The sequence below is a fragment of the Coregonus clupeaformis genome, chromosome 26 (assembly GCF_020615455.1).
Source record: "Coregonus clupeaformis isolate EN_2021a chromosome 26, ASM2061545v1, whole genome shotgun sequence".
Classification (NCBI taxonomy): Eukaryota; Metazoa; Chordata; class Actinopteri; order Salmoniformes; family Salmonidae; genus Coregonus; species Coregonus clupeaformis.
The window spans coordinates 47,663,380-47,690,407 of NC_059217.1; the positions used below are offsets into that span (position 1 = coordinate 47,663,380).

Sequence of the window (27,028 nt, forward strand, 5' to 3'; positions counted from 1 at the left end):
CAATAAAGCCCTTAAATTGAATTGAAATTGAATTGAGAGAGAGAGAGAGAGCGAGAGAGAGAGAGAGAGAGAGAGAGAGAGAGAGAGAGAGAGAGAGAGAGAGAGAGAGAGAGAGAGAGAGAGAGAGAGAGAGAGACAGCTCTTGGCAGAACAACACAGCCAGACCTACATTTAGGGAACATAGATATTTTATAGATTAACTTTAAGATAAGATCCCACTACCCCCTGTATATATAGCCTCCCTACTGTTATTTTATTTTACTTCTGCTCTTTTTTTCTCAACACTTTTTTGTTGTCGTTTTATTTTACTTTTTTTATTTTAAAAAAGTAATGCATTGTTGGTTAAGGGCTTGTAAGTAAGCATTTAACTGCAACGTCTACACCTGTTGTATTCGGCGCATGTGGCCAATAAAATGTTATTTTATTTTATTTGAATAAAGAAACAATGGATTTAGCGCGAAACGGTTTTGCTCCAGCCCGCTAGGTGGCGGCCAAGTATTGTTATGCTGGTTTCAGAACCTCTGGAGAACTGACGTGGCTCTTTTCTCTTTGACTCTGCAGTAGCAGCAAGCAAGCAACAACTCAACGAAATGGTAAGGCTTTTGGATCTAATGCACAGTTTTCTGAGAATAACTTGATTATAGCTACGTAATGCCATTTGTCTAAATTAAAACCTGACAGTTAATTTATTAAAATGGTTGAAGCTAGACATTTCCGTGTTGCAATGGATAGCTTGTTAGCCAACGTTAGCTTGTCATTCGACATTATGTTTGTAGCTATCAGTTAATTTAATCGAATAACAGTAAATGTATGTTTTGATGGGAATACAGAAACTAACTATGTAAAATAACTGAGCAATAAACATCAAGCGTAGGTAGCTAGCAAGCAAGCAAAGACCCAATACAGCCTTCCACAGACGATGCCAATCAAGACGAGATCTTCATCAACTGTCATAATAGTCAGTCAATAAGCTGGTTGATGTGTAACTAGTTCATTATATTTATGTAGCTAGTAACTTTAATCCCAAACACAGTTTTATTTACAGTTGGCAACACACCTGTCTATTTAGAAATGTGGGATATTGTCCTGATGTCCTAAAGCAGTAACACACACCGAGTGGATCTCTACATCGTCTCCGTTCTTCATCCCTCAGGAGCTGGAGGCGATGACCAGATACACCAGTCCGGTGAACCCGGCAGTCTTCCCCCACCTCACGGTGGTCCTACTGGCTATCGGGATGTTCTTCACTGCGTGGTTCTTTGTGTATCCTTCCATGGTCATCTATCTTCATAGTGACCGTTTAGTTTGACCGTGAATCATGGTCATCTATCTTTTTATAGACCTCTTTGTGTTTGCGAACAGAACAAGTGTGAGTTCTCAGAGAACATGTTTTTACATGTTGCCTATGAGTGCATTTCACACTACTTTTGGATTATTATTGGATTTTAAAGCCTCGTATGAATGTCCTGCTTAATATGTTTGTGTGATCCTCGCAAATCAACTGCATTACACTTAAACTAGTAAAAAACGGGCTCTTTGGCTAGCTTTTGCTACAGCCTATATCAATGAGCGTTAGCATTCCAGCTAACACATGCTGCATCCTAAAATAGGTATTTTGCAAAGATCACAACCAAATATAATCTTAGCCACTGTTCAAGCAACAATCAAAACATAATTGCAAGTGTATGAGAACCCCAAAAAGTAATTTTGTTTAGAAGTAACTTAAATCTAGGCTGTTGAATTGGCGCAGATGGCAATGGCTCTTACTGCCACCAAGAGTCGCGTCAGTGTGTGGTGCGCTGGAAAAGGGTCTACAGTGATGTTTATTTTGACCGTGAATCAGTGTTCTAGAAAACCCTGTCCATGGGGAGTGGGGACTGAGGATGCAGGCTTCTGTTCCAGCCCAGTACTAATGCACCAATGTCAACTAATATGCCCAGTGGGTCGTTAGGATTCAGGAGTGTAGAACATTGATGAAACCACCTTGAGTTATAGTATAGTGTACTGTGCATTTGGAAAGTATTCAGACCAGTTCCCTTTTTGCGTATTTTGTTAAGTTACAGCCTTATTCTAAAATGGATTACATTATTCCCCCCTTATCAATCTACACACAATACCCCATAATGACAAAGCGAAAACAGGTTTTTAGAAATGTTTGCAAATGTATTACAAATAAGAAACAGATATGTAAATAAGGTATAAGTATTCAGACCCTTTTGCTATGAGACTCGAAATTGAGCTCAGGTGCATCCTGTTTCCATTGATCATCCTTGAGATGTTTCTACAACTTGGAGTCCACCTGTGGTAAACTCAATTGATTGGACATGATTTGGAAAGGCCCCACAGTTGACAGTGCATGTCAGAGCAAAAACCAAGCCATGACGTCGAAATAATTGTCCGTAGCGCTCCGAGACAGTATTGTCGAGGCACAGATCTGGGTAAGGGTACCAAAAAATGTGTTTGGAACCATCAAGACTCTTCCTAAAGCTGGCCGCCTGTTCAAACTAAGCAATCAGGGGAGAAGGGCCTTGGTCAGGGATGTGACCAAGAACCCGATGGTCACTCTGACAGAGCTCCAGAGTTCCTCTGTGGAGATGGGAGAACCTTCCAGAAGGACAACCATCTCTGCAGCACTCCACCAATCAGGCCTTTATGGTATGGCCAGACGGTAGCCACTCCTCAGTAAAAGGCACATTATAGCCCGCTTGGAGTTTGCCAAAAGACACCTAAAGGACTCTGACCATGAGAAACAAGATTGAACTCTTTGGCCTGAACGCCAAGCGTCACGTCTGGAGGAAACCTGGCACCATCCCTATGGTGAAGCATGGTGGTGGCAGCATCATGCTGTGGGAATGTGTTTCAGCGGCAGGGACTTGTAGACTAGTCAGGATCGAGGGGAAAGATGAACAGAGCAAAGTACAGAGAGCTCCTTGATGAAAACCTGCTCCAGAGGTGCTCAGGACCTCGGACTGGGGTGAAGGTTCACCTTCCAACAGGACAACGACCCTAAGCACACAGCCAAGACAACGCAGGAGTGGCTTCGGGACAAGTCTCTGAATGTCCTTGAGTGGCCCAGCCAGAACCCGCTCGAACATCTCTGGAGAGACCTGAAAATAGCTGTGCAGCGACGTTCCCCATCCAACCTGACAGAGCTTGAGAGGATCTGCCAAGGATGGGAAAAAATCCCCAAATAAAGGTGTGCCAAGTTTGTAGCGTCATACGAGGCTGTAATCGCTGCCACAGGTGCTTCAACAAAGTACTGAGTAAAGGGTCGGAATACGTTTGTAAATGTGATATTTCAGTTTTTCAATACATTTACAAAAATTTCTGAAAACCTGTTTTTGCTTTGTCATTATGGGGATTGGTAGATTGAGGACTTTTTTGTTGTTTTAATCAATTTTTCGAATAAGGCTGTAACGTAACAAAGTGGAAAAAGTCAAGCGGTCTGAATACTTTCCGAATACACAGCATGGATTGACTGAGATTTGACATCCTAAACAAGACTGAAGTAGACTAAATGTATTTAACAAGAGATGGGTTCATGCAGAATTTGCTTTTTTTTTTTTGTCCAAAAGAAATGACATTCCAGACATAACATGACCTGTTGTTTAGCACCATAACTGTCTCCCAGCTACGAGGTGACGTCCACTAAATACACCAGGGACGTGTACAAAGAGCTGCTGATCTCCCTGGTGGCGTCTCTCTTCATGGGCTTTGGAGTTCTGTTTCTGTTACTGTGGGTCGGCATCTATGTCTGACAGGTGAGGAAATGATGGTGGAGATTTGATACGGTGTGCCATCTTGCCGTCTTACTCCTGTTTTAATGGAGCGAAAGGTAGCCAAGCGGTTAGAACGTTGGGACAGTAACCGGAAGGCTGGTTCGAATCCCCGAGACGGCAAGGTGGAAAAAAAATCTGCCGTTCTGCCCTTGAGCAAGGCCGTTAACCCCCAACAACTACTGCTCCCCGGGTGCTGATGACGTGGATTAAGGCAGCCCCCCCCGCACCTCTGATTCAGGGGTTGGGTTAAATGTGGAAGACACATTTTCGGTTGAATGCATTGTTGTGCAACTGACTTGGTATCCTAGTTTGTGATTGCTGCAAAATTAATGGCCTCTTAAAGTTTTCTGAATCTGACAATGACGATAGGAGTTGGCAAGATGGTCCATGCCGATCTGGGTCCAGGCTATGGTCCATGCCGATCTGGGTGCAGGCTATGGTCCATGCCGATCTGGGTCCAGGCTATGGTCCATGCCGATCTGGGTCCAGGCTATGGTCCATGCCGATCTGGGTCCAGGCTATGGTCCATGCCGATCTGGGTCCAGGCTATGGTCCATGCCGATCTGGGTCCAGGCTAATGGAATGGACACTTGCAACAACAATACAAATTACAACCATTTAAAACACGAGACTCGGCGGATATGACGTTATCATAAACGGTGGCACAAGCAAAGAGAGAGTGTGACGCAAGAGGCTGCAAGAAGCACACAGGTAGGCAACTGGGATTGCGGCTCTCGGGTGATGCGTTACCTGTGTGACAACAAACGTCAACAAGCTGTGCCTCTTGCTTTGTACTCTCTTTGTTCCTGTCATAAAATCACCCTGATGGTTAATGTCATTTTGCTAAATCTACCTTTTTTAAGTTATATCTGTTAACACACTCATTCATCATAGTGTTTCATGACTTTTCTTCCTGTGTGTGTGTGTGTGTGTGTGTGTGTGTGTCTTGTTACAGATCGTTAAATTGCCAGATATTGATACAGAAGAACATTCCAGTGGAACAGGAGAAGGACATGAAGTGGGTTATGGATTGGACTGCACTGACCAGAGGGTGGGGACTGTGGATTGGGGACTGTGGATTGGGGTTACCTTTCAATAAATAAGAGCCATTTGTACAAAACTGCAAGTGTGTATAATTTCTGGTGAAATTGTGACCATTTTTCTGGACCAACTTGCTGTTTTAGTAGGATTGTCCCATAATATACTGAACATGCTGACCCAGAGGCATCTTGAAATTAGACTTCTGTGTGTTTACGATTTATGCTGCTAACCTATTGCTTTCATCAAGTGGCCGTCCAATCAGTGAGGAGAGGCAGGAAAGGAAGCCGTTTAGAATTGAGTCAGTGGACTGTACTTCCAACTAGAAAGAATTGACATGGGTGCTACGTTTCCTCCTTCAAAAATGTACGAATCAAAGAGAGTCGACTGACCGCTCTAACAATCGAAATGCATGTCTGCAAAAGGTGGAAGGCAGGTAGGAGAGATCAGGTGGGAACATTCTTGCCAACGAGAGGGCAGATACGTGTGTATGTGTGAACACTGGTTTTAATGTCTGGTATGAACGACAACTCGCGATATAAACGTTTTTTTTTCTCAAAAGTTGCCGAAATGCCACGTGCATCCACTTAAAATCAGTACATTTGTAACAACCTAAACGTTACAAAACTTCTATCCGATCAAATAAGCTTTACACAAATTAGCAATGACAGTTCAACACTCTTAGACCTCCATACAAAAGAAATCCCCACTTGGGTTTGCTTATCGCTGTATTTTTGGGCAGAGTTAATCCTCTCGATTCGCCTCTGACTATATTTACAATGGCAGATTCTCAATTGGCTTTGCTAAGTCCTACGTCCTCCTTTGGGGAAAAAATATCAAATGTAATCGAGGAAGTGTGGAAACAAATGCGCTTGTAGGAAAATACTATTCCCCCCCCCCCCCACTCGCGAGTCATCAGGCAAATTACGTTTACAGGGGTGGATCCCAAAATAAGTGTAAAGTGATAACTAACGGAGGAGAGTGCACAGAGGATGGTCTTATGCCCAAATGAGAATCTCCAAATTGTATTGAAGCCTGTGTGTCAGTGTGAAGTGATAACTAACGGAGGAGAGTGCACAGAGGATGGTCTTATGCCCAAATGAGAATCTCCAAATTGTATTGAAGCCTGTGTGTCAGTGATTGCAGTTTATTTGGAACTGGTTTGATAGTGTAAATTAGTGTAACTGGAAATATACAGAATGCAATTTATTCATAAAAGTGGCGACTGGTCAGGCCTAGATTAACCATAAAACCACGATAGATCTGTAACCTATGGTTCTCAGCCTATTTTATCTTTCACAGTCCTTTATTTGGAGCAAATGCACTAAATGTAGATTTGACACACAGCAGTATGTATAGCCCAGGGGATGGAGTGAAAGCTATTTCAGAGCAGTGGGATCTATTTGTGGAGGGTAGGTTATTCTGCGGTGCCTTAAACCCCAAATGCATCTCTGCGGTAAGAACAGCGCAAAGAGGTCTGTCACGTTTAACCCGCCACTGTCTACACGATAATACCCTCACGATCATCTGGCCCAGTGCGTAACCTACAGTATGTAACCTAAAGTATGTAATCCCAGATTAATCTCTGAGGTCAGAACAGAGCAGCCCTGGGCCCAGTGAGTAATCTACAGTATGTAACCTTGAGTGGTATTTTGTAGCCTGAAATCCAGACCTATTTCTGTGCTAACATTCCACTCCTTTTACTAAGAGTCATATGCCAGACATGTTTGGCATATGACACAGAATACAAAGAGTGGAATGTTAGCACAGAAATAGGTCTGGATTAAAAAAAAAATACAATAAAAATGTATTGGATTGACAAAATTAGAACTTTACAGTATTAAAAAAAACGAATACCCATCAATTTTGTAACCGGCACATCTACTCTATAAGGCACTCTGAACCAGGGGCTCGATTCAATCTGTAGCGCAGAAGATCAGCATTATAGCGGAGACTTCATTCACGGTAAACGCTGCATATATCGTCTTAATAGGATTTTTTTATTTATCCAGAGCGATTTACAGGCGCAATTAGGGCCTTGCTTAAGGGCACATCGACAGATTTCTCACAGATTTTTCACCTAGTCGGCTCGGGGATTAGAACCAGCGAGCTTTCGGTTACTGGCACAGCGCTCTTACCCACTAAGCTACCTGCCGCCCTTGTAGCACCAAGGAAATTACCTTGATATTTTAACCCCAGGACTTCTTCTTTCACCTGAGGGAACCAGTAACAACTTCTATTCAGAACCATATACTGTTGTTCCAGAACCAGGTGTGCATCCCAAATTGCATTATATTCCCCATTTAGTGCACTATATAGGGAATATGGTGCAATTTGGGATGCTGTCGGTATCCCATCTTAGTAAAAACACTTGACATAAATTAATAGCCGCCATTATGTATGTACTGTAAAAAAAAAAAAATTGTTAATCCATTGGAGGAAAGTCTCTGTGCATCAGATTGTCCTTGAGTCAACGTTTGCCTCGTTACAACACTAGTCCATATTCGTGGTACATTGTCTTGATGATCTTCGCTGTCCATCCTGCTGTATGAGCCCATTGAAGTTTCTCACTTTTCCGTTGGCTCCATCCTAGCCCAGAGTCATGTTCAGACCATAGCAAACCGTTTTGAAACGGAAAACGATAATGGTGATTTCTTATTGGACATGGCCAGGTAGTCCCACCCAGGTAGTGATCGTCACCACAGAGTCTGGCCCCCAGGTAGTGATCGTCACCACAGAGTCTGGCCCCCAGGTAGTGATCGTCATCAGAGTCTGGCCCCCAGGTAGTGATCGTCATCACAGAGTCTGGCCCCCAGGTAGTGATCGTCACCACAGAGTCTGGCCCCCCAGGTAGTGATCGTCACCACAGAGTCTGACCCCCCAGGTAGTGATCGTCACCACAGAGTCTGGCCCCCAGGTAGTGATCGTCACCACAGAGTCTGGCCCCCAGGTAGTGATCGTCACCACAGAGTCTGGCCCCCCAGGTAGTGATCGTCACCACAGAGTCTGGCCCCCCAGGTAGTGATCGTCACCACAGTCTGGCCCCCCCAGGTAGTGATCGTCACCACAGAGTCTGGCCCCCCAGGTAGTGATCGTCACCACAGAGTCTGGCAGGCCTCGCCTGGTAATAAATCCTTAGTGGTGTAATTGTTCCTTTCATTTCCTCCTCCTCCTCACTGACGAGCTCTGGCGAAGGCATCCCTCAGCCAGACAGAATCCCGATACAGCCGCGGGTCGCCCAGACACTCTGCCGTCCGCTTGTATAAGTAGTAAAACAACACTGCAGCTGTGGGTAACGAGAACACAGTTAAACGCCTCCAACAAAATAAACCAGCATGTTGTTTAGTCTAGTATTAGTCTCATGAAAACGTCACAAAACAGACAAACGGTATGTTAATTAAGAAATCTCGTGAAAAGAAGCAATCACTTATTAAAGCCTCAAAAAGCCAACAGGCCGATACATAAAGGCTGAATAAACCTAAGTCATACCGGCAAGAGCAGTGTGTGGGGGGGCTTTCCTTTCTTCAGGAGAACTTACCAACCCTCTGGAAGACGAAGAGGACTTGCAGGCCGTCCGTCCAGATGAAACGATCGGATTCCAGCCATCTTAGGTTCTATAAGAAACAAGATCATATCAGACATGATCAATGTTTACAACTCTACAGGTGGGTATAATGCCTTTTTCTGCGGAGAGTTAACGTAGAATATTTTCACTTAACAAAACTACTACTACTACTACTAGGCCCTTGTCTGCACGTACCACTATCCAGCAGTGAAAGGAGATGCTGAGGGTGAGGTAGAGGGCAGACAGCATCAGTAAGGATTTGAACCTCTCCAGCAGCAGAGCGACCAGGCCAACCTGGAACACGTAGGTGTTGAACATCATCAGCAGAATGATGATCACGTTGAACAGGATGGCGATGTCCTGGATGCTGGGGGACACACAGGTTATATCATGGTTAGAATCCCAGTTAGAACATCTTTAACAAATGTAAGAAAAATAACTAGCTATTAAATACATTTTTTTTTTTTTTTTACATTTGAATATCTAATGAGCTACAAAAACAATAATGTACGTACATGAACAGCACTAGCTGGATGACGGGCGCTGCCCTGAGCAGCTCACTGAAGGAGTTGACAAACAGGTCATAGGTCAGCAGACCCAGCTGGACCAGCAGGACCAGCGAGTAGTTGTTGGTCTGGAGCATGTTGGGGGGGGTAAGTCTGGCTACATAGCCAAGGACAGCTACACACAGCTGGGATGAGCTTCACACATTCACAGCCTCTGACTCCTGCTCCTCCGTCTCCGGCTGTGTTTACAGATAGACCAATTCTGATATTTTAACCAATCAGATCAGCTCTGAAAAATATCAAAAGACAAATGATTGTTACAAATATTAGAATTGGGCTGCCTGTTTTGCTCTCTGGCTACACACAGGTGGCCTGTAGTGACACAGCTATCTGAGGGGATACTACGACTGAAGCTACAGCTATCTGAGGGGATACTACGACTGAAGCTACAGCTATCTGAGGGGATACTACGACTGAAGCTACAGCTATCTGAGGGGATACTACGACTGAAGCTACAGCTATCTGAGGGGATACTACGACTGAATCTACAGCTATCTGAGGGGATACTACGACTGAAGCTACAGCTATCTGAGGGGATACTACGACTGAAGCTACAGCTATCTGAGGGGATACTACGACTGAAGCTACAGCTATCTGAGGATACTACGACTGAATCTACAGCTATCTGAGGGGATACTACGACTGAAGCTACAGCTATCTGAGGGGATACTACGACTGAATCTACAGCTATCTGAGGGGATACTACGACTGAATCTACAGCTATCTGAGGGGATACTACGACTGAAGCTACAGCTATCTGAGGGGATACTACGACTGAATCTACAGCTATCTGAGGGGATACTACGACTGAATCTACAGCTATCTGAGGGGATACTACGACTGAATCTACAGCTATCTGAGGGGATACTACGACTGAAGCTACAGCTATCTGAGGGGATACTACGACTGAAGCTACAGCTACTCAGGGTTTCTAAAACTAGCCAGCTTCAGTTGGCTTCACATTCTAGCTCAGGCTTCATCCGTACCACGACGGTGGATATTGCTCGTCCGCCTGCGGCTAACTCTAGCAGGCTTCTAACTGCGCGAGCATGTCGAAAGCCGCACTCTTCATTGAGACAATGCTGAAACATCAATCCATGGGAGAGTCAGTGCTGCTAGTCGAACACCGAACTCATCATTGAGACAATGCTGAAACATCAATCCATGGGAGAGTCAGTGCTGCTAGTCGAACACCGAACTCATCATTGAGACAACGCTGAAACATCAATCCATGGGAGAGTCAGTGCTGCTAGTCGAACACCGAACTCATCATTGAGACAACGCTGAAACATCAATCCATGGGAGAGTCAGTGCTGCTAGTCGAACACCGAACTCATCATTGAGACAACGCTGAAACATCAATCCATGGGAGAGACAGTGCCACGTCTTTATTTTATTACTTATCGTTAATGCCGTCTTTGGTGTGCTTCTGTGATGTGCTTATCATTGCACAAGCACCTTTTTTCCCCCCCACTCCAATCGATAACACAACTGTATTAAGTCATACACCAGTTTTACTGTGCATGAAGTTTCAAATGCATTCTGTTATTACTAAATGTGTAATGTGATAGGTATTTTAACATTAATATTTCTTTACCACAACAACAAAAAACATTTGATTAATAAAATATTTAAAATCAGTTGTCTTCCTCAAATGAAGGGGATGAGCCTCAAATCGTGGCTTAGACACTTCATTCAGGATAAATTGAGTTAGCCCGGGAGCAGTTTAGCGCTAAAGGACTCGTTGACATAGAAATGTACCTGGCTAAAAAGGTGAGTCACTTTTGTGGTACCGGTTATTCCGAGTTGAACTCAGAGTTCACCATAGTTACCTTGCTAACTCCTCAAACCACGTACGTAGTATAGGCCTCTGAATTTCAGTCCGTTGGACCTCCGGTTGCTAGCCCTTCAGGCTACCTGCCTCCCCACCTTGAGCCTGGTCACCACCTTCACTTTCGTTTCCAGTCAACACCCAACAGACCAACCACAATCCATTGATGTTTAGATGCCTTTAGATCTCCTTCATTCAGTATAAAAAAAAAAAAACATTCATCCAACTCCTAATTACAGTCAAATCCATGTTCTGTCAAAGCAGGAAATGTAACATCTCCCCTCAAAGGTCCTTCCTTCTTCTTAGCTCCTGTGCATTTCACCAGTGTTCAGGGACATAGGCTGTGTGCTTGTCATCAAGGCAGAGAGCATGCCAGTCCTAAATCTGCTGGTAGCCAAACTGAACAGATGGGACTGGAGTCACTTTGAGATGAGCAACAAGACAGGTTCTCAGCTTCATCGTGATCTTCTCATCTAGCTAGTCTAGTCCTCCCTGAAAGAGAAAAAAATAAAAATAAGTAAAGAGTTGTTTAGAAGTATTGCTCTAGGTTTGGAAAAGGATTCTGCCTTATGATTTAAAAGAATGATAAAATGTCTGATAGTATTTCAGAGCTAAAGATAACTAACCATTCTCCCTTCTGTCCTCCCGTTCAAGAGCCAAAGCGCTGTGTAACTAACTAGTTAACTCAGAGTAGTGTGTGCCAAACCTGTTACATGGGCAGGAAGCCATGGAGAGGTCACGGTAGGGATTACAGATTAAAGTTTGTGTGCCAAATGGCATCCTATTGCCCGTAGGGCTCTGGTCAAAAGTAGTGCAATGCAGGGAATAGGGTACCATTTGGGAAGCATCCTTAGTCGCGGAGTGGCTGTAATAAACACCACTCGCCGTCTGTTGTAGTTTATTGGCTGCCATCCTTTCTTAGCTAACGTTATGCCAAGCTAATTTTAGCTGGCTAACAACAAGTGTTGTTGTTCACATCATATGATCTAGGAAACTGAATCAAAGCCAAGCGAGAGCCAAACAAACACTTGGGTAGCTAACCTCAGTTCTTACAGATTTACTATTAGCTAGCTAACTAGTTCACCTAAAATGTTAAGTAGCGTAACGTTAACGTTTGTAAAATACAATACTGTGTTATAAAACTAACGTTAGCTAGGGACCCAGACAAATAGCAAGCATGCTAACGTTAGCTAGCTAGCTAATTAGCATGTGCCTATGAGAAAAGCTAACAGTATTGTTCAACACTGTCATCGGCGCTGAAGTTTGCTTTTACTACTAGAAAAAAAAACAACGTATGTTACCTTTTTTTTACGGGTCGGTCGAAGTATTGAGTAGCCACCGTCTTCTAGCCACGCTTCTAGCTCATTAGCTAGCTTTAGCCAAAGACCGTGTTTGCTTTGCAGGCTTTTCCTCGAATACCATGGAAACGCCATTACCGTTCACCTTCGGTTGGTAGTCCTAAAACCCGGAAATAAATAACCCGGAAATAAATGACCTCTGGTTCGTTCAGCCATTCCTATGGTAAAAATGAATGGGGAAAGGATAGGGTTTTGGAATAAACGCCGAAAATAAGGTCTGAGGTTAACACAGGTTTAGGAGATTTTATACGTTTTGTTCTATGAGATAATAGCAGTCAGTTAACATGACCTTAATGAATTATGAAGCCTTTGTGCTTATTTTTATTCTTTAAAATGCACAAACTGACGTTAGCTGATGAAGATAAACTCATAGAACAAAACGTATAAAATCTCCTAAACCTGTGTTTACCACAGACCTTATTTTCGGCATTCATTTTACCCATAGGTTTTAAAGGGGGGTCGTTTTCTCGTTTGTGCAAAAGACCGTCCTCCATCCTCTCCGAATCAAGCCATGGCTAGAAGGTAAAAGTTACGTCATAGTCCGGTTCACTACTAAGAGAGTTCGCGTCTGACACAGCGTCGAGTTCTACAGCAGACTGGTTCCGAGTACTGTTGTTTTTCTGTTCTACTTGACCATTATTGCACCCACCTGGTGTCCCAGCTCTACCAGTCCGTGATGGGACGAATATAATATTTTTGTTCTTCTTTCTTTTCATATACTAACTGGCCACCAGACTACAGAAACTATAGCAATGGAACTGAAGTTATGGAATAGCAATAACTATAACGTTAGCCATGGGAATATGGCATGAAAGATATATATAAAAAAAATATAAAAAAAAGGTACAGTCATTTTTATAATATTTTCCTTTAAAAACACCCAACAACAACAAAGTGGAACTGTGAAAGAGTCCTCTCCACCCCTATCCCCTCCCGTGTGTCACCTCAACGCTCCTCTCCTCCCTTCCTTTCCACTCCCATTCATTTTCTCTCCTTTCTCTTCTCCTGAAGCGTAAAAAATAGTGTCTGTGGATGGATGTTAGACCTACCCCCTATGCACTTGTGGAGATGTTTGGATAGGCGTAAGTATGATAATGGCTGATGCAACCCTAACCCGTTTGTAATAATAATATGCCATTTAGCAGACGCTTTTATCCAAAGTCATGTGCCCATACATTTTTACGTATGGGTGGTCCCGGGGATCGAACCCACTACCAATTGGTTAGTGTGTAGTCCTAGATATGTTTTTAGTGTGGTGTTTTGTATGTTAGGATGTGTTATGTATATACTATGTGTATACTCACGATAAGACACGCACTCTACACACACGGATGTTGCATTGTTAACTCCCACTGATGTTCCTTTTTTATCATTTAGCAGACGTTCTTATCCAAAGTGACTTACAGGAGCAATTAGGGTTAAGTGCCTCGCTCAAGGGCACATCGACAGATTTTTCACCTAGTCGGCTCAGGGATTAGAACCAGCGACCTTTCGGTTACTGGCACAATGCTCTTAACCACTAAGCTACCTGCCGCACTATCTTGTTCCCAGCATCTGGGTTCTAATGCTTTTCTCCTCAGCCTCCTGTTCTGTGAGAGAAACCACACCACAAATACAATAGGGATTTTGAGAAAGAGTTTTCTTTGTCAGAGGCCATATTGTAGAATGGCAATGTTAATTGTACCCTGGATAATCATCGAAAACAATATTTTACTTTGATAGTATTCTGGAATAATCTCATTGTCTACAGTATGGGCTGGTTTCCCGGTCTTATAAAATAGTTTATTTGTTCAGGACTAGGCTTAAGACAGGAGAGGAAGAGGGTGAGATGGAACATACAGTATTGCGGGGTGCGAGGAGGGGCTAGGGGTAGGCACGGCCAGGGGTCCTCAGCCGCCGTCCAGGATCAGCAGTACGTCCAGGTAGTCTTGGGCCAGGCACGTCCGGGAGTTATCAGAAGTAGAACAGGACAAAAGAAGGGGGGTTAGTTGGAGCATGCTTAGGTACATCAGATAAACACTGGAGACTGGGACTGGGGGATCGAGAGACAATGTGGTCCCCTGTCCAACGCCACCCCTGAGTGCAACAAGCCAGGGACTCAGCCCCCCGTAATAGAGTCAGTGGTATGGAATCCCATTTGATAGTGGGGAGCCGACCAAGCAGAGACTGCAAGGATGGTTCATCAGTCCATTACCTTGGGACCTGATGCCTCTCTGCTTGGCTCTCAGCATTAAGGAATTAGGGAACTAGCGTCCTGTCCAGGGGGTATAGGCTACTTGTACATCAAGCTGCCTTATGTGACAGAAACAGGAGATAGGCTGATGCCCATTTGGGTCGTTCATATTCAGACAATGATTTTTCCCAAGGCTTGGCTACATAAGGTTACTTACTTAACTTACAAGACTGAAACCAAGTATGATTCTGTCACACTTACTTAAACTTACAAGACTGAAACCAAGTATGATTCTGTCACATCAAAGAGGAGCTCTGTAGTAGAAAGCCCTGTATCCATCTGTTTTCTTAGATATTGGGGGAACAAGGAGTCCTGCATCTTGTGGTTGTCTTCTGTTGTCCCTTTCTAACACATACCCTTATCAAACTCTCACCTTCTCTCATTTCTCCCTTCCTGTTAGACATCCCCTCCTCCCAAAATCAGTCAATCATAATCACCTTAGCTACAACAGTTGCTAAGATGGGGTGAAGTCTGTCCATAACAAAGCATTACTCTGCCTTTTTAACAACACTATCAACAAGGCAGGTCCTACACTATGGTTCAGTGGCTACTGGCACACAGCTCGGACACCCATGCATACTCCACAAGAACCACCAGAGGTCTCTTCACAGTCCCCAAGTCCAGAACGGACTATGGGAGGCGCACAGTACTCCATAGAGCCATGACTACATGGAACTCTATTCCACATCAGGTAACTGATGCAAGCAGTAGAATCCGATTTTAAAAAAACAGATAGAAATCCACCTTGTGGAACAGCGGGGACTGTGAAGAGACACACACAGGCACAGACTCACATACACATGATAAGACACGCACTCTACACACACGTACACATGGATGTTGTATTGTAAATATGTGATAGCAGAGTAGTGACCTGAGGGAACACACTAAATGTATTGGGTAAAGTGTTATGAAATGTAATGTCATGTAATATTTTAAATTGTATATAACTTCCTTAATGTTGCTGGACCCCAGGAAGAGTAGCTGCTGCCTTGGCAGCAGCTAATGGGGATCCTTAATAAATACAAATACCTTTATTGTGCATCGTTGTAAACATTAGCTAACTTACCATTTGTGTTTCCCTCTTCTTGTCACTGGCATGTTTATCCTTACCCTAGTGGCAGGCATACTGTAGGTTCTCCTACCGACAACCAGGAAGGGGGTTCCATCATAGGGAACATATTTGAGTTCCCAACACAAGTTTTTTTCAGGATGCGAGACCTGAGAAGTTAAACAAATGACACAAGTTAGAATAGCAGTTCATCTCTATAGCTAGCTTGATGGATATACTTAGCTAGCTATCTTACGTTAGTCAATTAAGTTAGCTAGCTTGCTAGCTGGCTTACGAACGACCAGTGGCGGTCGGTGCCGTTTAAGATGAGGGAGGACAAATAAAAAATGTTTTAATGAGCATGGCCTTATTTCTATTACAGCATAAAGGATGACTGTCATTCATATTCCATTCACCCAGCTTAACATCGATAGGTTGGTTTAGGCTACCACGTGATACTCAAATTTTCCCTATACCCATCACGAGGTTGCTACACCTAGCCTATGAATTCAACGTAGGTGCACACAGATCGAGAGAAAGATTTGAGGGGACAGACAGTGAAACATTCATCACCGCTTTGCACACTCTTGCCTGCATCTAGCTGATCTAGGGTGAAATCATTAAACAGTTGCAAATGAGAGTTTCTATTGGACAAATTCAGGTATGTTTATCCCACATTTCGTTCCATTTGCTACCATTTAAGAAAAGTTTTTCAACCGAATCGGTGGAATGAATACACCACTGATCACACGCAAACAGTTGACTTTCATAGCCACATACAAACAGCTCGTTGTATTCCTTCTCTAATCTATGCGCTCTCCTCCTCTCACCTTTTCCCTTCACTTGTGGACTTCAATGCACAACATATAAGCTGTGTATGACCAGGCGAAAAAACCTTTCCAAGCCAAACCTTCATATCATAACCGCAACTAGCTCACCATATTAGCTAAAGTAACGTCATAGTCAACATAGCTAATATAACTAACGCATTAGTAAACACGCTATAATTATGCTGTACAGTGTTGTAATCAGTTTAGCAGTTACACCGGCGGGCCCCGGTGGCAATACATTTGTAAAACCAAAAGCTTATCTTGACTTGGAAGAGTTCCAGTGTTGGATAGTCATAGCCAGCTAGCTTACATAGCATCCCTCTGTTTGAGCCCGGTGTTTGAGTAGGCTAAACTAGCTAGCTGCGTTTGCTAGCTAAGTAAGTGAAAGAGGAAAAAAAAGGACGAAATATAGCTAGCTCTCTCTCTCTCTCTCTCTTGCTCCTCCTTCATTTTTGAAGAAAATCATTTGTTAAAAACTGTTCAACGATTGTCTTTCTCTGTCTTTGAGTCAACTACTCACCACATTTTATGCACTGCAGCGCTAGCTAGCTGTAGCTTATGCTTTCAGTACTAGATTCATTCTCTGATCTTTTGATTGGGTGGACAACATGTCAGTTCATGCTGCAAGAGCTCTGATAGGTTGGAGGACGTCCTCTGGAAGTTGTCATAATTACTGTGTAAGTCTATGGAAGGGGGTGAGAACCATGAGCCTCCTAGGTTTTGTATTGAAGTCAATGTACCCAGGGGAGGACAGAAACTAGCTGTTCTCCGGCTACACCATGGCGCTACCCTACAGAGTGCTGTTGAGGCTACTGTAGACCTTTATTGCAAACCAGTATTTTAATTAATTATTTGGTGACGTGAATATTTTGTATAGTTTTAATCTAAAAAGGATGACTTTTTAAATGTTTCAGTATTTTTATTTAAAAAATCACTGAGGAGGATGGTCCTCTTCTGAGGAGCCTCCTCTGCTAAGGACCTAGATTAATATCACTCCTTGAATAAATTCGAATTCACCCTTCTGTCCAGACGCTTTATCCTTTTTGTTTACAACAAATGTGGTCCTTGTTTCCTGTTTATAATGTTTCAGATGGTCTTCAAACGCTTGCAGGCTAGTAAAATACTACTCATGAGGCAACTCTACGGGGTAGTTACATCGGCGCGAGTGGAGCAGACGGGACTATGACGTCACTTTTACAAAATCGGTATCCTTTCCGTGACCCGGAAACCGATAAATGGTCGAGGAGTGTGTCAATCACAGAGCTATAAATTCCTTAGATGGCGAACGAAATAAGGTTCCCCTCCCTCCTTGATAGCCTCCTTTTTTGAATCAGCTGTTGTATTGTCGGAAGAGAAAACTATGCACACCTTTAAGAAACAACATGCTACTTATTGTTTTATAGATACAACAATAATCCAGCCTTGTAATCGTCATTTGCCTAATGACGCACGAGTGGAGAAGTGCCGTCTCATTTCATCAAGCGCAATACCATCCACGTTCTCCCATTTGACCTTTTTCAAAAGGAGGCGAAAGAGGCAGGAGGACGCAGGAGGGAAGTACATCTAATTGATAAAAGACCCATAGCCCTTTTGCGTACTTCATGTTTGATATCTACACCAAAGATAGTGGATCAATTAAGATTTTGAAAAAATCGTCAGTTCCTGTCTACTTAAATAGGTGGCTCTCCCATAGACACCAATGCGATAGCAGCTGGGTCTGGTCTGCTTAGTTGATTATCTTCCATTGAACCAGAAAACACGAGGGAGTGGGATGTCTCGCTTCCTCTTTCGTCTCTGCTTCACGAAACTTTACGGTAACACCAACAAGTTCCACTGCGCCCTCTAGTGACTTGCAGGGAAAGTTTAAAGTCCCTCGGTGAACACACAGGTGGTTGACAGCTGGGACAAGTATCGGAGAGGTGAGTCGGACGCTTCTGAACGAGTATGTTACGAGTATTATATTTTAAGACCATTACATCTTTATTTCTGCACCGGCAGGGTCATAATCGAAATGTTGTTTTAGTTTATGTGATAATGAACTCATATGCCTACTGCTCAGCTTTTTAATAATACATAGCTACACAGTGGATCTGGTTTCCCTAACTACTGCTTTCCGTAGTTATTCATTAACCACGGCTTGAATAGGAACACTTCAGTTTTGGATTAAAGAAACATAAACTGAATTATAAATATGTATTTTATTCTTATTTATGAAGAAGTACTACAAAGTCATTTACAAAGCCACCTCCGTGCATTACAGAGCTGAGCTACATTCTAAAGGGGGCATTTAGATATGGTAAAGTTGTTCATTTACGTTTATATGGTTAGTACAGTTAGTAGAGCATACATGTATTGTCTGCTAAATGGCATATTATATTATTATAATATATATTATATTATAATTATTATTATATTATGTGTATTTTCATAGATCTTCGATCCATACAGCAGGTAATCTTTCTCTGATCTTGGCTGGGGTTATCCATGGCACAGAGTTGTTGTTGGTTCATGTTTTTAGTTGTTTATACATTTCATGTTTTTAGGAGTTTATATATTTAATGTTTTTAGTGGTTTATATATTTCATGTTTTTAGTGGTTTATATATTTCATGTTTTTAGTGGTTTATATATTTCATGTTTTTAGGAGTTTATATATTTCATGTTTTTAGGAGTTTATATATTTCATGTTTTTAGGAGTTTATATATTTCATGTTTTTAGTGGTTTATATATTTCATGTTTTTAGTAGTTTATATTTCATGTTTTTAGTAGTTTTATATATTTCCAAATACTTCATGTGGTATCATCAAATATCTCTCAATGTGCTCAGAATAATGTGTTACTATGGGGAGCATATTATGGGATTATCTTTAAACATGTAGTCATTGTTGAGAAGCATACTACATTCTCCTCAACAGGATCCTACCAGTTTGTCTGGTAAATGGTAAACAACACTGAATGTAAGAACTCAAAAGCATTTTGATGGATTCTGTTTTTTGGGGGATTTTATCTAGTAGGGTAACGTTGAGTGAGATACTATATAGAATATAATTAAAAAAAAACAATATTTTTTTCCAGTGGGAAGTTTTGGTTGTGGCATTGGAATTAGAAAATAAATAGTTTAATTTGAATAAGTATAAATCACTGTAGTCAACTTTGATGCCTAGGTCTATAGGTCCCCTAATATGTATCCTACCACATAATAATTGCAGGCAATCGTAATGGTTATGTCAATGCAAAACCACTGCAAATGCTTTATTTGCATGTCCCTTTTCCCCTGGCCATGCCACCTGTTGGCCACACACACACACACACACGCACACACACACACACACACACACAGGGGTTGTCATCACATGACACAATCCTGGTGAGTATTATCTATATCCTGGTGCTCAGTGGAGGGCAGACCTGGGTTCAGATACTATTAGAAATCTGTCGAATACTTTCAGCGTTGGCTCTAGCCTTCCTGGAGTACCAGATGGGCGGGGTTTACAGTTTTGGGCCTATTCTATTGGTCCAGGAAAGCCAGGAAAGCTCAATCAAATACAGAACGTTTTTTTCTTTCTTAATTATTCAAATAGTATTTGAACCCAGGTGTGGTGGCAGACAGAGGGTGCATCCTAGTAACCTCTCCTTCTTCCTCAGGTGTCTCCTTCACTACTTCCCCACAAAATGTAAAGCATTCGATTGGTGTAGGCATGGGCTAGGGGGAATTTTCCAAATACCAGTCATTTCAGTTTAAATCCATGGAGATGTGATTGGGCCGTAACCTGATAGTGAACCAATGTATCTGTTTCTCTAGAAATGCCATCACAATGTCCCATGGGCTGTTTACTGTTTGATAACACATGGAACAGATGGGTGCTTCACTTCTACAGGATGTAGGCTACACAGTACACACACACACACACACACACAACACACAACACACACACTAAATCATACACTAGTGGTTCAATGTAGGAGACAAGGACACTTTTGAATGGTAATGTTCTAGGGGTGTTGTTCTACGGATAGCCTTAGCCTAAGAAATTAAAAGTCAACGATCATGTTTGGGTTACAAAATGTACATATGGGATACTTAAGCAATAAGGCCCGAGGCGGTGTGCTATTGTAAACTGGTTACATCATTAGAAGAGTCAACAAAGTCGTTTTGTATCATACAGTTGAAGTCGGAATTGACACAAGTCATTTTTCCAACAATTGTTTACAGACAGGTTATTTCACTTATAATTCACTGTATCACAATTCTAGTGGGTCAGAAGTTTACATACACTAAGTTGACTGTGCCTTTAAACAGCTTGGAAAATTCCAGAAAATGATGTCATGGCTTTAGAAGCTTCTGATAGGCTAATTTACATCATTTGAGTCAATTGGAGGTGTACCTGTGGATGTATTTCAAGGCCTACCTTCAAACTCAGTGCCTCTTTGCTTGACATCATGGGAAAATCAAAAGAAATCAGCCAAGACCTCAAAAGAAAAATTGTAGACCTCCACAAGTCTGGTTCGTCCTTGGGAGCAATTTCCAAACACCTGAAGGTACCACGTTCATCTGTACAAACAATAGTACACAAGTATAAACACCATGGGACCACGCAGCCGTCATACCACTCAGGAAGGAGATGTGTTCTGTCTCCTAGAGATGAACGTACTTTGGTGCAAAAAGTGCAAATCAATCCCAGAACAACAGCAAAGGACCTTGTGAAGATGCTGGAGGAAACAGGTACAAAAGTATCTATATCCACAGTAAAGAGCAGGTGTTCTTAATGTTTTTGTACACTCCGTGTATATACACTCAGTAAGCGGCCAGTTTATTAGGTACACCCGTCCACAAAAATAGTTTGCTCCTACAGACAGTGAGTCACGTGGCTGTGGCTTGCTATATAAAGCAGGCAGACAGGCATCGAGGCATTCAGTTACTGTTCAAATGAATGTTAGAATGTGCAAAACGAGTGACCTAAGCGGCTTTGACCCTGGTATGACAGGCTAGCCAGGTCCAGTATCTCAGAAACGGCCTCGTGGGCTTTTCACGCACGACATTGGCTAGGGTTTTCCCGAGAACGATGCGACAAACGAAAAACTTGACGTTTGATGAGAGGTCGAAGGAGAAAGGCAAGAATCATGCAAGCTAACAGGCGGGCCACAAACATGCAAATAACTGCACAGTACAACAGTTGTGTACAGAACGGCATCTCGGAACGCCCAACTCGTCGGTCCTTGTCACGGATGGGCTATTGCAGCAGACGACCACACTGGGTTCCACTCCTATCAGCTAAAAACAAGAAGAAGCATCTCCAGTGGGCACGCCATCACCAACTCTGGACAATTGAGGAGTGGAAAAACATTGCCTGGTCCAACGAATCCCGGTTCCTGTTGCGTCATGCTCGCAGTCGATGTTCCAATTCATCCCAAAGGTGTTCGATTGGGGTTGAGATTTTGTGCAGGCCAGTCAAGTTCTTCCACACTGATCTCAACATACCATTTCTGTATGGACCTCTCTTTGTGCACGTGTGCATTGTCATGCTGAAACAGGAAAGGGCCTTCCCCAAACTGTTGCCACAAAGTTGGAAGCACAATGCCTCGCAAAGAAGGGCAACTATTGGTAGATGGGTAAAAAAAAAAGACATGGAATATCCCGTTGAGCATGATGAAGTTATTAATTACACATTGGATGGTGTATCAATACACCCAGTCACTACATTTTAAAAATATTTTTATTTTAAACATTTTTAGTCATTTAACAGAGATACATACTACAAAGATACATGCATCCTTCCTAACTCAGTTGCCGGAAAGGAAGGAAACCGCTCAGGGATTTCACCATGAGGCCAATGGTGACTTTAAAATAGTTCGTTTTTAATGGCTGTGATGGGAGAAAACTGAGGATGGATCAGCAACATCGTAGTTACTCCCCAATACTAACCTAAATGACAGAGTGAAAAGAAGGAACCATGTACAGAATAAAACATATTCCAAAACATGCATCCTGTTTGCAACAAGGCACTAAAGTAATACTGCAAACAACGTGGCAAAGCAATTCACTTTCTGTCCTGAATACAAAGTGTTATGTCTGGGGCAAATCCAATACAACAAATTACTGAGTACCACTCCCCATATTTTCAAGCATAGTGGTGGCTGCATCATGTTATGGGTATGTTTGTAATCGTTAAGGACTGGGGAGTTTTTCAGGATAAAAAATAAACGGAATAGAGCTAAGCACAGGCAAAATCCTAGAGGAAAACCTGGTTCAGTCTGCTTTCCACCAGACACTGGGAGATGAATTCACCTTTCAGCAGGACAATAACCTAAAACACAAGGCCAAGTCTACACTGGAGTTGCTTATCAAGAGTGGCCGAGTTACAGTTTTGATTTAAATCTACATGAAAATCTATGGCAAGACCTGAAAATGGTTGTCTAGCAATGATCAACAACCAATTTGGCAGAGCTTGAAGAATTTTTAAAAGCATAATGTGCAAATGTTGCACAATCCAGGTGTGGAAAGCTCTTTGAGACTTACCCAGAAAGACTCACAGCTGTAATCGCTCATAGCTGTAAAGGTGTTTCAACACAGTATTGACTCCCGGGTGTGAATACTAATGTTAATGAGAGATTTCTGTATTTCATTTTCAATATATTATAAAAAATTCCTAAGAACATGTTTTCACTTTGACATTATGGGGTATTGTGTGTAGATGGGTAATTTTTATTTATTTATATATATATATATATATATATATATATATATTGAATTCAGGCTGTAACACAACAGAATATGGAATCTATATATACACATTACTGAGCACCACTCTCCATATGTTCAAGCATAGTGGTGGCTGCATCATGTTATGGGTATTTAATTTAATTTAATTTAACCTTTATTTAACTAGGCAAGTCAGTTAAGAACAAATTCTTATTTATAATGACGGCCTACACTGGCCAAACCCGGACGACGCTGGGCCAATTGTGCGCCGCCCTATGTATGCTTGTAATCGTTAAGGACTGGGGAGTTTTTCAGGATAAAAAAGTAACGGAATGGAGCTAAGCACAGGCAACATCCTAGAGGAAAACCTGGTTCAGTCTGCTTTCCAACAGACACTGGGAGACAAATTCACCTTTCAGCAGGACAATAACCTGTTCTTTTCATGACATAGACTGACCAGGTGAATCCAGGTGAAAGCTAGGATCCCTTATTTATGTCACTTGTTAAATCCACTTCAGTCAGCGGTACCGGAGCGCCACGTCTAGGTCCAAACGGCTTCTTAACAGCTTCTACCCCCAACCCCATCCCCCTCTTTTATGCTGCTGCTACTCTGTTTATCATTTATGCATAGTCACTTTAACTCTACCCACATGTACATATTACCTCAATTACCTCGACTAGCCAGTGCCCCAGCACATTGACTCTGTACCGGTACTTCCTGTATATAGCCTCCCTACTGTTATTTGATTTTACTGCTGCTCTTTAATTATTTATAATTTTTTACTTGTCTATTTTTTACTTAACACTTTTTTTTTATTTTTTTATTTTTAAACTGCATTGTTGGTTAAGGGCTTGTAAGTAAGCATTTCACTGTAAGGTCTACATCTGTTGTATTCGGCGCACGTGGCAAATACAATTTGATTTGATTTGATCCTAGACCGGCACTGCTACCGTGAGACGCTTCATGAATACGGACCCATGACATGGCTTGTTGTAGTAGCTCAAGATACCAACACTTTAGTATGTGGTCTGTAGTGTAATGTTTAACAAGGGAGTATCTGTATGGCTAGGTCGGCTACCCTTCAGTTAATGTAAACAGAGCTGCCACAGGATCCTGACATGACAGGAATCTGTGTAAACACTTAAAGGAGAAGACACGAACACACAACGACAGACGGATAAGCTTGAAGGACAATAGTGAAAGGTGGTTGCGGTTGTAGGTTATGATCTGTGTATCCATTTTCTGTTTCATCTTTTTCTAAGCAGCTTATAGTGGATCATTACTAGAAAGTTAATATAACCGCTTATAGTGGATCATTACTAGAAAGTTAATATTACATTTCAGTCATTTTTAGCAGACGCTCTTATCCAGAGCGACTTACAGGAGCAGTTAGGGTTAAGTGCCTTGCTCAAGAGCACATCGGCAGATTTTTCACCTAGTCAGCTCTGGGATTCGAACCAGCGACCTTTTGTTTACCGGCCCAACGCTCTTAACCGCTAGGCTACCTGCCCTATGCATAGTCCCTTGTACAGGCAGTTACCAAGCTGTATGTGTAAAGTGAGTGAGTCTATGTCTATAGCGGTGCCGTGGATAATTACTAGAAAGTTAATATTGGAGCTTTTTTGTGTGACTGACTTGTTGAGACTGTTGTTAATAGATTAGACACCATATGAAGCGTAACATCTCTCTCTCTCCTTGTCTCCTTCTCACCCTTCCTCTCTCTCTGTCTCGCTTTCTCTCCATCCATCTCTCTCCCCCTCCCCTCTCTCTACAGTGATGTCTAGCTGGTTGAAGGACGGGGAGGTGTTGATGGGTGAGGGAAGTGGCACCCCATGCAGCCCCAGACAGAGGGTCTTCTCAACCCCAGGTGGATATGGCAGTCCCAGGCCGGGTGGCAGGGGGGTAGGGGTGTCTGGCAGGGGGGTAGGGGTGTCTGGGATGGTGCAGCCGGAGACCATGGGGAAGGCCAAAGAGCTGTTTGTTCTCTGTGATAAAGAAGGAAAAGGTTTCATCACCAAGAGAGATATGCAGGTTAGTGAGATTCAGAAAGCTTTATTGTCCTAAATTCCCAATGAGGTGATACACTGAACTGTATGTAAAAAGTTAACATATTTATAAAAGCTTTTCTCTCTCTCTCTTCCTCTCCTCCCCCTCCTCTCTCTCTTGTCTTCTCTCTCTTCCTCCCCCTCCTCTCTCCCTCCTCCCTCTCCTCTCCTCCTCCTCCCCCTCCTCTCCTTCCCCTCCTCTCCTCCTCCTCCTCCTCCTCCTCCTCCTCCTCCTCCTCCTCCTCCTCCTCCTCCTCCTCCTCCTCCCCCTCCTCTCCTCCTCTCCCTCTCCCTCTCTCCTCCTCCTCCCCCTCCTCCTCCTCCTTTCTCTCCCTCCTCCTCTCCCTCCTCCTCTCCCTCTCCCTCTCTCCTCCTCCTCCCCCTCCTCCTCTCCCTCTCTCCTCCTCCTCTCCTCCTCCTCTCCCTCTCCCTCCTCTCCTCCTCCTCCCCTCCTCTCCTCCTCCTCTCCCTCTCCCTCTCTCCTCCTCCTCCCTCTTCTCCTCCTCCCCTCTTCTCCTCCTCCCCTCCTCTCCTCCTCCTCTCCCTCCTCCTCCTTTCTCTCCCTCCTCCCCCTCCTCCTCCTCCTTTCTCTCCCTCTCTCCTCCTCCTCCCCTCCTCTCCTCCTCCTCTCCCTCCTCCTCATTTCTCTCCCTCCTCCCCCTCCTCCTCCTCCTCCTCCTTTCTCTCTCTCCTCCCCCTCCTCCTCCTCCTTTCTCTCCCTCTCTCCTCCTCCTCCCTCTCCTCCTCCTCCTCCTCCCTCCTCCTCTCCTCCTCCTCCTCCTCTCCCTCCTCTCTCCTCCTCCTCCCTCCTCCCTCCTCCTCCTCCTCCCTCCTCTCCTCCTCCTCCCCCCTCCTCTCCTCCTCCTCCTCCTCCCTCCTCCTCTCCTCCTCCTCTCCCTCTCCTCTCTCCTCCTCCTCCCTCTCCCTCTCCCTCCTCTCTCTCCTCCTCCTCCCTCCTCTCCTCCTCCTCTCTCCTCCCCCCTCTCCTCCTCCTCCCCTCCTCTCCTCCTCCTCTCCCTCCTCCCCCCTCTCCTCCTCCTCCCCTCCTCTCCTCCTCCTCTCCCTCCTCCCCTCTTCTCCTCTCTCAGAGACTGCAGGGTGAGTTACCTCTGTCCCCAGAACAGCTGGAGTCAGTTTTTGAGAGTCTGGACAGAGACAGAAACGGCTTCCTAACTCCTGTCGAGTTTAACATGGGCCTTGGTGTGTACCGCTCACTCATTTCATGACATGCTGGACATTTGTTTGAACAAAATGTTAATGAATTCATCTCTTGATAAGTTACTTAAGGTCCAAGGTTGGAGATCACTGACGTGTATCTTTATTAACTTTGTAATGACATTTCCCTGTCTCTCTGTCTGACTGTGTGATAGATTACTGCATTCTAAATAGTATGTAGTAGGATTAGTACACAGTATGTAGTAGGATTAGTACACAGTATGTAGTTTTAGTATGTAGTAGCCAAGACATTTGACCAATGACTTATATTGACACATTTCTCTGTCTCTCTGTCCGACTGTGTGATAACAGGGGAGTTGATGGGGGTGGAGGAGAACACAGAGAAGAGGCAGATGGAGACGGAGGAGAAGGCGGATCCAGGAGAACTCAGATTCACTCAGATACTGACGGAGCTGGGAGCTGACAAACTCTTCAAAGAGTGAGTGACTACACCACTCTGGAAAACATGATGGAACGCGTTTCTAGAGAGAGTTCGGCCAACATTTATATTCATAATAACAAGTATTTGTATTCTAGCTTCCTGTAACAGAGTTGTGTTGTGCTGTGTGTGTGTGTGTCTCAGTCAGACATAACTGTGTGTGTGTGTGTGTGTGTGTGTAACCTGTTGTATCATGTGTCTTTATGTCAGTCAGTGGGAGCTGGGTACCCTGTGGTGTGACCTCCAGAGAGACAGACCAGAGCTTCTCTCTATCCTGGAGGATGTCCTTGTCCACGCTGTGTCTCATCTCCAAGACTCACTGAGGGAGAGAGAGAGTCTGGAACAGGCCCTACGCAGGTCTCAATTCTCTCCCCGTA

At 43.4% G+C, this 27,028-nt stretch overlaps 3 protein-coding genes across 4 annotated transcripts in view; 2 read left to right on the top strand and 1 right to left on the bottom strand.

Annotated features, from left to right (window-relative positions):
* Positions 1 to 505: 505 nt before the first annotated feature.
* LOC121540771 (transmembrane protein 258) lies at positions 506 to 4,902 on the top strand. The gene is made up of 4 exons (XM_041849859.2): positions 506 to 593; positions 1,154 to 1,263; positions 3,632 to 3,761; positions 4,735 to 4,902. Exons 1-3 carry the CDS (start codon positions 591 to 593, stop codon positions 3,756 to 3,758), a joined length of 240 nt encoding a protein of 79 aa, XP_041705793.1. The 5' UTR covers positions 506 to 590; the 3' UTR covers positions 3,759 to 3,761; positions 4,735 to 4,902.
* Positions 4,903 to 6,903: 2,001 nt separating this feature from the next.
* Positions 6,904 to 12,267, bottom strand: LOC121540772 (transmembrane protein 138). Of its 2 annotated transcripts, none has more exons than XM_041849862.2 (6): positions 12,081 to 12,267; positions 10,806 to 11,271; positions 8,898 to 9,177; positions 8,578 to 8,749; positions 8,356 to 8,431; positions 6,904 to 8,103 (listed from the first exon to the last, which is right to left on the bottom strand). In XM_041849862.2, the coding sequence occupies exons 3-6, from the start codon at positions 9,023 to 9,025 to the stop codon at positions 7,991 to 7,993; spliced, it is 489 nt and encodes a 162-aa protein (XP_041705796.1). In that variant the 5' UTR covers positions 9,026 to 9,177; positions 10,806 to 11,271; positions 12,081 to 12,267; the 3' UTR covers positions 6,904 to 7,990. The 2 variants fall into 2 exon arrangements, with proteins under 2 accessions (XP_041705796.1, XP_041705795.1); XM_041849861.2 differs by having other exon boundaries at positions 10,781 to 11,271.
* A 5,249-nt stretch (positions 12,268 to 17,516) lies between these two features.
* Positions 17,517 to 27,028, top strand: part of cracr2b (calcium release activated channel regulator 2B) — a 34,846-nt gene continuing 25,334 nt past the window's right edge. The window contains exons 1-5 of the mRNA XM_041849863.2: positions 17,517 to 18,170; positions 24,727 to 24,983; positions 26,086 to 26,197; positions 26,525 to 26,651; positions 26,862 to 27,008. Coding sequence (XP_041705797.2) covers positions 24,729 to 24,983; positions 26,086 to 26,197; positions 26,525 to 26,651; positions 26,862 to 27,008 — 641 coding nt within the window. The 5' untranslated portion in view covers positions 17,517 to 18,170; positions 24,727 to 24,728. The remainder of the gene's footprint in view (positions 18,171 to 24,726; positions 24,984 to 26,085; positions 26,198 to 26,524; positions 26,652 to 26,861; positions 27,009 to 27,028) is intronic.

What these genes read in the sequence shown, in the direction of transcription:
- LOC121540771 (XM_041849859.2), top strand. An exon ending in TTCACTGCGTGGTTCTTTGT is followed by an intron (nt 1,264 to 3,631) that starts GTATCCTTCCAT and finishes ACTGTCTCCCAG; the next exon opens with CTACGAGGTGACGTCCACTA.
- LOC121540772 (XM_041849862.2), bottom strand. Translation starts at nt 9,025, where the DNA reads ATGCTCCAGACCAACAACTACTCGCTGGTCCTGCTGGTCCAGCTGGGT. An exon ending in CCTTTCACTGCTGGATAGTG is followed by an intron (nt 8,432 to 8,577) that starts GTACGTGCAGAC and finishes TGTTTCTTATAG; the next exon opens with AACCTAAGATGGCTGGAATC. An exon ending in CTTCGTCTTCCAGAGGGTTG is followed by an intron (nt 8,104 to 8,355) that starts GTAAGTTCTCCT and finishes CGTTACCCACAG; the next exon opens with CTGCAGTGTTGTTTTACTAC.